Here is a 14604-nt window from a genome sequence, read left to right as displayed (position 1 = left end):
TCATTTGCTCTTCACATTTGGAAGCTTCAGAGACCACTCTCTTCACCCGTAACATTTGAGAGTAAGGGAGGTGTTTCTTGAGGGCTGGAGGGTGGTGGCTGTTATATTGTAATAGGTTATTTCTGTCTGTTTGTTTGCGAAATAAATTAGTTGCAAATTCTTCCGTTTCTTTCGTTATTTCCACATCAAGATATTCAATTTTATTTTCTTGGATGTTCCATGTGAATCCTATTTGATCGATTTGCCTGTCCATGATTTGAATTTGCTGTTCGAGTATGTTCTGGGAACCCTTCCATATCAAAAAGATATCGTCTATAAACCGTACATACATGGCTATGTTGTTGTTCCAGATAGTGTCATGAAACACGTGCGTTTCTTCAAATGCTGCCATGAACAGATTTGCGTACGCCGGAGCGGCGCAATTTCCCATCGACGTTCCACTTTGTTGCATGAACCATTTTTTGTTATATTCAAAGTAGCTGTTATGCAGTGTAAATTGCATAAGTTCCAGAAGGAAAAGTTGTTGTTCTTGCGAATATTCGCTTCTCAAAAGGGCGCTTTCAATGGCTTCCAGGCCTTGTTGGTGCAGTATTGATGTATAGAGGGCTTTTACATCTATAGTAGCCATTATCATGTTTTCATCTGGTCGAATGTTGGATAATTTAATCAGGAAATCTGTGGTGTCTTTCAAATATGATCTAGTTTTCACCACCAGTGGTTGAAGATATCTGTCCAAATATTTCCCTATTGGTTCATGAATGCTGTACTTAGTGGACACGATTGGTCTGCATGGTGGTTTGAGTAAGTCTTTATGTACTTTGGGTACTAGGTAGATGGTTGGAGTTTTCTGATGTTCTTGAGTGAGATATTTAAGGGTTTTCTCCGTGATAGTTCCCTGATCGTTAGCTTTCTGGACTATACTCCACAAAATTCTTTTGATTTCTGTGGTTGGGTTACTTCCAATCTCCATGTATAAATTTGTATCACTTAGGTGTTCATTCATGGTGTCTTGGTAATAGGTTTTGTTTAGGATAACCGTTGCACCCCCTTTATCCGCCTTTTGGCAAATGATGTTTTGATTCTCAGCTATGGATTTCAAAATTCCAAATTCTTTCTTGGAAGTGTTCATTTTGTGTGGTTTTTGCTTGGTATTCAATTGTTTTAAATCCTTACTGCATAGTTGTTCATATAGGTCTATGGTTTTGTGGCTGATTGGAGGCATGTATGTGCTTTTAACTTTTAATCCCTTGAGTTCATCTGTTTCCATGACAGGTTGTTTTTCCACAATGTTTTCAAAAAAATGTCTAAGGCGAAGTTTTCTGGTGAGTTTGAACAGGCTTACTTCCAACTCTAAAGTATTTGTATGCGCTGTTGGAACAAAGGACAATCCTTTTTAAAGAGTGGCTATTTGGACTTTGCTGAAGTTATAATCCGATATATTCAACACTAGGTTTTGCTGGCTTGTTGTTGTTTCTTTTTCTCTTTTTTGGTTAGTGTGGATCGTGTTAGTGGTTGATTCAATCCGATTTCTCTTTCTGCGTCCCCTCCGGAGTCTTCTGTTTCTATCCGGCCTTCCTCTAAAAAAGGAACCGCTGTTGATGTTGAAGCTTGATCTTGGGTTTGTGTAGTTTTTTGAGGAATGTTTTTTTTCGGAGGGATTCTTTCACTGTCCGTGGAGGATGTATCGGTGTGAGAGGTGTATCCTTTAGATTGTCGTTTTCTTGCATACACTTCAGCCCATGTATAAACTTCTTGTAGTTTATAGTCCAAAGTATCTCGTTTATACTTACGTAACTTTCGCTCATTGATTTCCTGGGTGTGTTTAATTAGTTGGGTATTTATGTCCTCTAAGGTTGCTGTTAATTCTTCTGGTGTGCATAATTTGGATATTTCTGCTTTGGTTTGTTCAATTTCGTGAGTGAGTTCCTCCAATATTAATGCCAATTCTTCTATAATTAAAAGGATGAGGTCTAAACTGCATTTATTCAAAATTGCGAACCATTTTTCCGTGAAAGTTTTGGAGTTTTTACATAGACTGGGTTTGAGAGCTATCCTGAGGCCTCTCGGGATCCTTTGGGCTTTGTGGTATTTAATCATAGTGGAAGCGTGCATTCTCTGGTTGATCTCCTTGCGGGTTAGATAAAGGAGATGTCTTAGTTGCTGTTCTTTATTTTTTGAATATATTGGTTCTTTATTTGATGGTTGAATTAATGAGTATATTTTTTCACTTGCATCTGTGGCATAAGCAAATGTTTCTGCCCTCCTGTCAGTGGAGGCTGTAATTTCCAGAAACATTTGCTTATGCCACAGATGCAAGTGAAAAAATATACTCATTAATTCAACCATCAAATAAAGAACCAATATATTCAAAAAATAAAGAACAGCAACTAAGACATCTCCTTTATCTAACCCGCAAGGAGATCAACCAGAGAATGCACGCTTCCACTATGATTAAATACCACAAAGCCCAAAGGATCCCGAGAGGCCTCAGGATAGCTCTCAAACCCAGTCTATGTAAAAACTCCAAAACTTTCACGGAAAAATGGTTCGCAATTTTGAATAAATGCAGTTTAGACCTCATCCTTTTAATTATAGAAGAATTGGCATTAATATTGGAGGAACTCACTCACGAAATTGAACAAACCAAAGCAGAAATATCCAAATTATGCACACCAGAAGAATTAACAGCAACCTTAGAGGACATAAATACCCAACTAATTAAACACACCCAGGAAATCAATGAGCGAAAGTTACGTAAGTATAAACGAGATACTTTGGACTATAAACTACAAGAAGTTTATACATGGGCTGAAGTGTATGCAAGAAAACGACAATCTAAAGGATACACCTCTCACACCGATACATCCTCCACGGACAGTGAAAGAATCCCTCCGAAAAAAAACATTCCTCAAAAAACTACACAAACCCAAGATCAAGCTTCAACATCAACAGCGGTTCCTTTTTTAGAGGAAGGCCGGATAGAAACAGAAGACTCCGGAGGGGACGCAGAAAGAGAAATCGGATTGAATCAACCACTAACACGATCCACACTAACCAAAAAAGAGAAAAAGAAACAACAACAAGCCAGCAAAACCTAGTGTTGAATATATCGGATTATAACTTCAGCAAAGTCCAAATAGCCACTCTTCAAAAAGGATTGTCCTTTGTTCCAACAGCGCATACAAATACTTTAGAGTTGGAAGTAAGCCTGTTCAAACTCACCAGAAAACTTCGCCTTAGACATTTTTTTGAAAACATTGTGGAAAAACAACCTGTCATGGAAACAGATGAACTCAAGGGATTAAAAGTTAAAAGCACATACATGCCTCCAATCAGCCACAAAACCATAGACCTATATGAACAACTATGCAGTAAGGATTTAAAACAATTGAATACCAAGCAAAAACCACACAAAATGAACACTTCCAAGAAAGAATTTGGAATTTTGAAATCCATAGCTGAGAATCAAAACATCATTTGCCAAAAGGCGGATAAAGGGGGTGCAACGGTTATCCTAAACAAAACCTATTACCAAGACACCATGAATGAACACCTAAGTGATACAAATTTATACATGGAGATTGGAAGTAACCCAACCACAGAAATCAAAAGAATTTTGTGGAGTATAGTCCAGAAAGCTAACGATCAGGGAACTATCACGGAGAAAACCCTTAAATATCTCACTCAAGAACATCAGAAAACTCCAACCATCTACCTAGTACCCAAAGTACATAAAGACTTACTCAAACCACCATGCAGACCAATCGTGTCCACTAAGTACAGCATTCATGAACCAATAGGGAAATATTTGGACAGATATCTTCAACCACTGGTGGTGAAAACTAGATCATATTTGAAAGACACCACAGATTTCCTGATTAAATTATCCAACATTCGACCAGATGAAAACATGATAATGGCTACTATAGATGTAAAAGCCCTCTATACATCAATACCGCACCAACAAGGCCTGGAAGCCATTGAAAGCGCCCTTTTGAGAAGCGAATATTCGCAAGAACAACAACTTTTCCTTCTGGAACTTATGCAATTTACACTGCATAACAGCTACTTTGAATATAACAAAAAATGGTTCATGCAACAAAGTGGAACGTCGATGGGAAATTGCGCCGCTCCGGCGTACGCAAATCTGTTCATGGCAGCATTTGAAGAAACGCACGTGTTTCATGACACTATCTGGAACAACAACATAGCCATGTATGTACGGTTTATAGACGATATCTTTTTGATATGGAAGGGTTCCCAGAACATACTCGAACAGCAAATTCAAATCATGGACAGGCAAATCGATCAAATAGGATTCACATGGAACATCCAAGAAAATAAAATTGAATATCTTGATGTGGAAATAACGAAAGAAACGGAAGAATTTGCAACTAATTTATTTCGCAAACAAACAGACAGAAATAACCTATTACAATATAACAGCCACCACCCTCCAGCCCTCAAGAAACACCTCCCTTACTCTCAAATGTTACGGGTGAAGAGAGTGGTCTCTGAAGCTTCCAAATGTGAAGAGCAAATGAAAGAGATGACACAAAGATTCCTCACAAGGGGATATCCTCTAGAGATCACTCAAGCAGCAGCCATACGAGCCCAGCAAAAATCCAGACAAGACTTACTAGTACGCAAAACATCCACATCCACTAATCGCATCACATGCGTCAGTAAATTTTCCACTGTAAGCAATCAATTTAAACAAATAATCAAGAAGCATTGGCCAATGCTCACAATGGAACCAGATTTTAAAGGAATTTTTTCAGAAGAGCCCATCTTTGCACATACTCGTGCTAAAAACCTAGCGGATTTTTTAAAACCACAAGAAGAACAGCAGACGGCAAAAACATTTCGGGGCACAGTCCCGTGCTATAACTGTAACACATGTAACAACATAATTAAAGGAGCAAGTATAACACATCCACAAAGGGGACACCCCATAGCTTTGAAAGTGAACGCAACATGCGACTCAAGCAACCTGATTTACATGATCAAATGTCCTTGCGGAGACGTGTATGTAGGACACACTGAAAGAAAACTTAAAGTCCGCATAAATGAACACAAGAGCACAATCCGACTTAAAACTCAGAAAACGAGTGTAGCAGAACATTTCACACAAAAGCAACATAATGTGAGCCAACTAAGAGTATGTGTACTTGAAATACTGCCCAAATTGGATGGACCCAGAAATAAAACCAGACTACTAAAACAGGAGAACTACTGGATTTACAATCTGGGCAGCTTGAAGCCCGGAGGACTTAACGAAAGAACTGAATTTTTGTGTTATTTATGAAATTAAGAAAGATCAATACATGATCACCTATTCTTTTATTAACAGCATTTGTAGAGCATGTTTACATGCTTGCAAGCGCACTTGCGGCAAACTTTACATAGTGGCACTGAACTCTGGCGTAGACCTCCTAAACCTGTAACGTTAATAAAGCTAGAGCATTCAAATTAGCATTTGTAGAAAAAACTCCGAGTTTAAGCGAGCATATTAGGGCGCAGGCGCCAGGAGCGCTATACCGGAAGTAACTCTAAGCAGTCCGAGAAGTAATGGCGCGAACAACAACAACGCCGAGAAAGTAAGTTAACCCAGATTTTAGGCGACTAATGCGCGTAAATCTTTCAGCATTCGTGCCGTTTATACACAGTCCAGCAATAGTCCCTTAGACGGAGTATAAACTTCAGAACGGAGTGACGAGACATCACCAGCGCGTAACGCGAGGTTTTTGATACATTGTATCCAAGCGCAGCACAGACGGCATCACGCAACAGCCGGCTAAACTAGATACTTTATAACCAAAAGCTAGTAACAAGCGCTATCAATGAACCGAATAACGCTTTAGAAAGAATGTATTAAATTAGAATGTTTCTTACAAACGTTAAGATGAACTTGAATAAAAATAACCTGTGAATTTAGAAAATAGTAAACGTTAGTCAACTAGAAATGTTTAGTTTAAACATATAGTACAATAGATTAAATCTGTTTTTTTAATTTTACTTTGTAGATTTACTATTTCCCTGATGAAGGCAGAATAATACTGCCGAAATGCATTGGAATTCATGTGAAATATATGGCATACGTATTTTGGCGTAAAACAATTTCATGAAAAATAAATGAAACATACCAGAATCAATGAATAATTATTTTTATTTCAACTTAAAATGAACTCAACACTTGAATAACAGAAAACTTAGAGCTGAGACAGCACAATTCGGTGCCCGGAGGGACAACCACACCGAGCTAGGTGCGGTTGCTACTAAAGGTTGTACGTTAATTCTCTCCAGACGGGGAGAGAGCTCCGGGGGCACGAAAACTACCTTTACCTTCCAGTTGAAACAGCGGTGCTCTACCCCACGCCCACAGTTCATTACTTTACCCGCCACCCGGGATAGAAGCACGCACGCTAAATCATTGCAGCAGTATGCAATACGAGGAAATTACAGCCTCCACTGACAGGAGGGCAGAAACATTTGCTTATGCCACAGATGCAAGTGAAAAAATATACTCATTAATTCAACCATCAAATAAAGAACCAATATATTCAAAAAATAAAGAACAGCAACTAAGACATCTCCTTTATCTAACCCGCAAGGAGATCAACCAGAGAATGCACGCTTCCACTATGATTAAATACCACAAAGCCCAAAGGATCCCGAGAGGCCTCAGGATAGCTCTCAAACCCAGTCTATGTAAAAACTCCAAAACTTTCACGGAAAAATGGTTCGCAATTTTGAATAAATGCAGTTTAGACCTCATCCTTTTAATTATAGAAGAATTGGCATTAATATTGGAGGAACTCACTCACGAAATTGAACAAACCAAAGCAGAAATATCCAAATTATGCACACCAGAAGAATTAACAGCAACCTTAGAGGACATAAATACCCAACTAATTAAACACACCCAGGAAATCAATGAGCGAAAGTTACGTAAGTATAAACGAGATACTTTGGACTATAAACTACAAGAAGTTTATACATGGGCTGAAGTGTATGCAAGAAAACGACAATCTAAAGGATACACCTCTCACACCGATACATCCTCCACGGACAGTGAAAGAATCCCTCCGAAAAAAAACATTCCTCAAAAAACTACACAAACCCAAGATCAAGCTTCAACATCAACAGCGGTTCCTTTTTTAGAGGAAGGCCGGATAGAAACAGAAGACTCCGGAGGGGACGCAGAAAGAGAAATCGGATTGAATCAACCACTAACACGATCCACACTAACCAAAAAAGAGAAAAAGAAACAACAACAAGCCAGCAAAACCTAGTGTTGAATATATCGGATTATAACTTCAGCAAAGTCCAAATAGCCACTCTTCAAAAAGGATTGTCCTTTGTTCCAACAGCGCATACAAATACTTTAGAGTTGGAAGTAAGCCTGTTCAAACTCACCAGAAAACTTCGCCTTAGACATTTTTTTGAAAACATTGTGGAAAAACAACCTGTCATGGAAACAGATGAACTCAAGGGATTAAAAGTTAAAAGCACATACATGCCTCCAATCAGCCACAAAACCATAGACCTATATGAACAACTATGCAGTAAGGATTTAAAACAATTGAATACCAAGCAAAAACCACACAAAATGAACACTTCCAAGAAAGAATTTGGAATTTTGAAATCCATAGCTGAGAATCAAAACATCATTTGCCAAAAGGCGGATAAAGGGGGTGCAACGGTTATCCTAAACAAAACCTATTACCAAGACACCATGAATGAACACCTAAGTGATACAAATTTATACATGGAGATTGGAAGTAACCCAACCACAGAAATCAAAAGAATTTTGTGGAGTATAGTCCAGAAAGCTAACGATCAGGGAACTATCACGGAGAAAACCCTTAAATATCTCACTCAAGAACATCAGAAAACTCCAACCATCTACCTAGTACCCAAAGTACATAAAGACTTACTCAAACCACCATGCAGACCAATCGTGTCCACTAAGTACAGCATTCATGAACCAATAGGGAAATATTTGGACAGATATCTTCAACCACTGGTGGTGAAAACTAGATCATATTTGAAAGACACCACAGATTTCCTGATTAAATTATCCAACATTCGACCAGATGAAAACATGATAATGGCTACTATAGATGTAAAAGCCCTCTATACATCAATACCGCACCAACAAGGCCTGGAAGCCATTGAAAGCGCCCTTTTGAGAAGCGAATATTCGCAAGAACAACAACTTTTCCTTCTGGAACTTATGCAATTTACACTGCATAACAGCTACTTTGAATATAACAAAAAATGGTTCATGCAACAAAGTGGAACGTCGATGGGAAATTGCGCCGCTCCGGCGTACGCAAATCTGTTCATGGCAGCATTTGAAGAAACGCACGTGTTTCATGACACTATCTGGAACAACAACATAGCCATGTATGTACGGTTTATAGACGATATCTTTTTGATATGGAAGGGTTCCCAGAACATACTCGAACAGCAAATTCAAATCATGGACAGGCAAATCGATCAAATAGGATTCACATGGAACATCCAAGAAAATAAAATTGAATATCTTGATGTGGAAATAACGAAAGAAACGGAAGAATTTGCAACTAATTTATTTCGCAAACAAACAGACAGAAATAACCTATTACAATATAACAGCCACCACCCTCCAGCCCTCAAGAAACACCTCCCTTACTCTCAAATGTTACGGGTGAAGAGAGTGGTCTCTGAAGCTTCCAAATGTGAAGAGCAAATGAAAGAGATGACACAAAGATTCCTCACAAGGGGATATCCTCTAGAGATCACTCAAGCAGCAGCCATACGAGCCCAGCAAAAATCCAGACAAGACTTACTAGTACGCAAAACATCCACATCCACTAATCGCATCACATGCGTCAGTAAATTTTCCACTGTAAGCAATCAATTTAAACAAATAATCAAGAAGCATTGGCCAATGCTCACAATGGAACCAGATTTTAAAGGAATTTTTTCAGAAGAGCCCATCTTTGCACATACTCGTGCTAAAAACCTAGCGGATTTTTTAAAACCACAAGAAGAACAGCAGACGGCAAAAACATTTCGGGGCACAGTCCCGTGCTATAACTGTAACACATGTAACAACATAATTAAAGGAGCAAGTATAACACATCCACAAAGGGGACACCCCATAGCTTTGAAAGTGAACGCAACATGCGACTCAAGCAACCTGATTTACATGATCAAATGTCCTTGCGGAGACGTGTATGTAGGACACACTGAAAGAAAACTTAAAGTCCGCATAAATGAACACAAGAGCACAATCCGACTTAAAACTCAGAAAACGAGTGTAGCAGAACATTTCACACAAAAGCAACATAATGTGAGCCAACTAAGAGTATGTGTACTTGAAATACTGCCCAAATTGGATGGACCCAGAAATAAAACCAGACTACTAAAACAGGAGAACTACTGGATTTACAATCTGGGCAGCTTGAAGCCCGGAGGACTTAACGAAAGAACTGAATTTTTGTGTTATTTATGAAATTAAGAAAGATCAATACATGATCACCTATTCTTTTATTAACAGCATTTGTAGAGCATGTTTACATGCTTGCAAGCGCACTTGCGGCAAACTTTACATAGTGGCACTGAACTCTGGCGTAGACCTCCTAAACCTGTAACGTTAATAAAGCTAGAGCATTCAAATTAGCATTTGTAGAAAAAACTCCGAGTTTAAGCGAGCATATTAGGGCGCAGGCGCCAGGAGCGCTATACCGGAAGTAACTCTAAGCAGTCCGAGAAGTAATGGCGCGAACAACAACAACGCCGAGAAAGTAAGTTAACCCAGATTTTAGGCGACTAATGCGCGTAAATCTTTCAGCATTCGTGCCGTTTATACACAGTCCAGCAATAGTCCCTTAGACGGAGTATAAACTTCAGAACGGAGTGACGAGACATCACCAGCGCGTAACGCGAGGTTTTTGATACATTGTATCCAAGCGCAGCACAGACGGCATCACGCAACAGCCGGCTAAACTAGATACTTTATAACCAAAAGCTAGTAACAAGCGCTATCAATGAACCGAATAACGCTTTAGAAAGAATGTATTAAATTAGAATGTTTCTTACAAACGTTAAGATGAACTTGAATAAAAATAACCTGTGAATTTAGAAAATAGTAAACGTTAGTCAACTAGAAATGTTTAGTTTAAACATATAGTACAATAGATTAAATCTGTTTTTTTAATTTTACTTTGTAGATTTACTATTTCCCTGATGAAGGCAGAATAATACTGCCGAAATGCATTGGAATTCATGTGAAATATATGGCATACGTATTTTGGCGTAAAACAATTTCATGAAAAATAAATGAAACATACCAGAATCAATGAATAATTATTTTTATTTCAACTTAAAATGAACTCAACACTTGAATAACAGAAAACTTAGAGCTGAGACAGCACAATTCGGTGCCCGGAGGGACAACCACACCGAGCTAGGTGCGGTTGCTACTAAAGGTTGTACGTTAATTCTCTCCAGACGGGGAGAGAGCTCCGGGGGCACGAAAACTACCTTTACCTTCCAGTTGAAACAGCGGTGCTCTACCCCACGCCCACAGTTCGCATCTTTAGGTAAACCTGGCTCACCCGCTAACCACTGCCCCACGAACATCTTTTAGTGTATCCTCCCATCACAATTGGCAGCAGCTCCATTCAGGACCATGCTTAACTTTTTATTTATTTGGCTACTTTCCAAAGGATCTCATACCAAACTGCATCAAACTATCACTGAAGAAGAAGGTCTAGCTCCTTTTTATTTTCCAAACTTCAAACAGAAGGCCACATATGTTTATTCTGCTTTGTACATTTTACACAGTGAGTTGCACAGGGTTGCTTGATCCCCAGATGAATCTTTCAATATGCCTTTTTATATCTGCCACTTATTTATTTGCCATTATCATTCTCCCTCACGCCTCCCTTCAACCAGTATCTCCCAAAACATACAACCTTGTTTGAAAGAGTGCTGCTGTGCATACTGTGCAAAATGTATTCTTCTCATGTTTTACTTATTTGTCTTTTATAGAGAGTATACAGTGTCTTCTGAAATATGAACCGGTCACTTGTTCTTCAAAAGATGTTGCAGCGTCTATTGTGGTGTTATGAGTTATGAGTGTCCACTGAAGACTATTGAGTAAGTGAGAAATATTTGACACGCATGTTGGTGCTTCCTGCATTGCTGAGGTCCCTTCCCATTTTATTCGCATCCCGGGCTGCATTTTGGTTTTTTTATCCCATTCAGGTTTGGCTAGGGGCCCATTGTCACATACACAGCACTGATTTTGGTGGTTACTGCCCTGTTTAAGCCAGCCATTTCATTTCCTTCCCTTGTTGCATTGTGTGTTTTGCCCCCATGTTGCTTCTCCTTTTCCTGGACACACTGTTACTTGTAGCAGATCATTGTTTTGGTGCTCTGTGTCTAGCTCAGGGTAAGCCCTGTTTCTGCTCCCTTCTTCTAGATCTCCTCATCAAACTACAGCCTATTTCTTCTCCCTTGTAGTCCAGCTAATCTTTCTTTCTGCAGACTCCCTTCATCACCATTTAACCACTCCTCGGGGGGACTACAGTAAAGAGCTCTTTGTGAAGGGAGAAGACATTAAAAGAGGGTCTTCCTCTGGCATCTTTCGTGTGTGTGGTGTTTCAGACGGTAAGGGCCTGGACACACATTTGCCACACCCCTGCTTCTTTCATCCCCCCTTATATTTCCTTGAAGCATATACCCTCTCTCGCTCGGCAGTCTGAATACACTCTATCCACTAAATCTCTTACTGACACCCACTCTCTTTGGTTCACTAATGCTAAGCACACCAATGGGTCACAATAGCACAGCTTTTGGGTGAACTACACAGACCAGTGTATGTATGGTGTCAGTTGATTCTTTGATTGCTGCTCTGCTGCTCCTTGACACTCATGCAACATATACCATTGCTTGTGGTATAATCCCCATTCCGATAAGTTTCTCCTCTGCCACTCCTAAGCGGACTTCCGAGCTCCAGTAGCGTGGCTACAGAGGTAATGCTTATTCCTGAGGGCTTCTCCTCCTGGTGATCCTGGGTGGACTCTCCGAGGCTATACCCAGGTTGGAAGTACATAGCCCATTGATACCTATTTATCTGTTGGCCTCCAGAGTAGACTGCTCAGACCGTTTTAAATGGCTGCTTATAGAACATCTGTTCCCACGGATTGCTTCCACTGCTGCTCCTGTGAAGACTCCCTCACAGCACATACCATGGCAGGTTGAATAACAGTTCCATGTCCACCGCAGCAGAGTGGACTTCTATAAGCACATGCTAGGAGTGGTTGTAGATTGCCCAGATATACACGTTGTTCTGTGCCCTCCTCATGTAGACTCCTCTGAGATATACATTAACTGATTGTATACTGGTTGGCCCTCTGTTGATTTACACTAGACCCACCAAAACAGTCCATACTACTCCTGGATGTATAATACCCATACCTCTTGGTCACTCCATGCTACTCTAGTGGGAACTCCTCAAAGTACAGACTGTGGTTAGATGTGGCATGATAATTCCTATAGGATGCTCTCTACCACAATTAGGAGGACTACTCAGGACACATTTTTGTTGCGTCACATAATAATTTGTCTTGTATTGCACCATGCTGACCAGTAAAAGCATATTCTTAGGCCTGTCATAAAATTCCCTTTCTTATGGGTTATTGCTAGATGCTTCCACATGAACTAAGAGGATCTACTATACCAAGTTACATAACACTTTCTCCAAAGTATTGCTCACCTGCCACTGTTGGCTGAACTTCTTGCAGCTTGCATCATGGATGCTTAATACCTGCCCCTATAGATTTTTTCCTGCTGGTCCTGGGCGAAAGCCACAGAACATATATCAGGGCTTTTTGCACAATGACAATTCTATAGATTTTTTTCTACCCTACTACTGCTGGATTCCAGAGCATAAACAACAGTTTCTGTAAGATTGGATCTCCCAAGGGTATCGCCCTTCACCTGTGTAGAGCTTGGAAGGAGACATCAGCTCCTTCGCTAGAGGTTTGGAGAGAGGCCTGGACTGATGCATGGGCTAGGAACATCCTATATGCATAGCTAGGGGCTGACCGCAGACATTCTACAAAATCAGGGAATGCTGGGCTTCCTATGGTGGAATACAGCTAGAACCATGTTCCCAACTGGGGGAAACTCTGGACGCCGAGATCAGGGAGTTCAAGTCCTAGGAGATGCCCGGCTGGTGGGCGGATGTGAACATTAGGCAGGAGGGAATGTCTCCTTTCTTCCCCCTTGCCCCCCCCCCCCTTCTGCTGTTTTTTTCGCCCCTTTCTCTTTTTTTCTTTGAAGTTATAGTGGGTGGCGATGCTCGCAGGGGCAGCTTCATCCTTTTTGCTATTACGTTTGCTTTTAGTTCAGTTTTTATTTTGGTTTTTGCAATTGGCTGATGCAGATTTTAACAGGCCATGTGACTGTCAGACTATTAGATAATCGCACTCATTCTGTGACTGTCTTTTCTCACATGATTATGTTCACCGTATTGATTTCCTTCCAATGACTCATTTTTAAAAAAAAGTTTGGATAAAAAAATGTTTTTAAAACGCAGGAGCACAGCTCTGCTCTCTCACTAAACTAATACACAACCCATACAGGCCACATGGCAGACACAATCTTCCATCCATGGTACTCTGATGGAGTAGCCTGGCATCCGTTTGCAAATTCACTTTTTCAGGGATTAGAATGGACGCAGTTGTTTGAAAGGAGGGCAAAGCTCAACATTATTTATAGCTCTTTCACATACTGTACGACGAACACCACTAATACATAGTAAACGGTCACTAGTAAATTAGTTATTAAAATAACATTACACTGATAACTGGCGGCGTTAAGAAAAAGGCAAGAGAAAATTGAAAGAAAAGAAGAGGCCTTTTTTCAACTGATGTATCTTAAAACAAAGCGGAATTATTGAGGATTAAATTAAATTCGTACACAAAATCCATGTTAAATTAGTAATGCAAGAGCAAGTATCACTATTTCATTTCAGCCATGAAACATATTAAATATACATACAAATATATATATATATATACATACATATATATATACATATACATACATACACAATAATGTATACCTGTACGTTCTCCAGGATTTCATGGACCCGGTTAAGTAAAGCGGTTTTCTTCCGGTTGTTCTGTTTACTCGTCTCGAGCTCTATTGCCTTTTGTCTGTACTGCTGCATTTCTTTTTTCTTCTCAAAATCAAGCTGTAAAATGCAATTGATGCATTACCATACAAAGCCTATTAATAAACCCACAACAATGCAATTTATCTATAAGCATTTCAGCTTTAAAACGAGGTGAGAAACAGATAGAAATTTGGCATTTACCAAATGGTACCTTAACTGCATCGGCATGGGCAGTGGGAGATCCTAATCGAAGTTTTTGCCACTTTACCATACATGAAATGATGCACATTTACCATTACTAACCTTGACAAAAAGCTGAACCAAAAGGAATTCGAACCGATCATTTAAATCCGTATTTATTATTTTGCAACGTACTTTTTTCATTTTGGGGGAAATCAATATAAGGGGCTCTTAAAAATTGG

General features: G+C 39.7%; 1 protein-coding gene across 11 annotated transcripts in view; it reads right to left on the bottom strand.

Annotated features, from left to right (window-relative positions):
- The window catches only part of CCP110 (centriolar coiled-coil protein 110), a 429539-nt gene that overhangs the window by 233043 nt on the left and 181892 nt on the right, over positions 1–14604 (bottom strand). For all 11 annotated transcript variants that reach the window (XM_086940777.1, XM_086940775.1, XM_086940778.1 and 8 more), the window contains one exon: positions 14129–14260. In XM_086940777.1, the coding sequence (XP_086796903.1) occupies positions 14129–14260 (132 nt within the window). The remainder of the gene's footprint in view (positions 1–14128; positions 14261–14604) is intronic.

Source organism: Lissotriton vulgaris, chromosome 10, assembly GCF_964263255.1.
Source record: "Lissotriton vulgaris chromosome 10, aLisVul1.2, whole genome shotgun sequence".
Taxonomy (NCBI): Eukaryota; Metazoa; Chordata; class Amphibia; order Caudata; family Salamandridae; genus Lissotriton; species Lissotriton vulgaris.
This window is presented reverse-complemented; position numbering and strand designations above follow the sequence as displayed.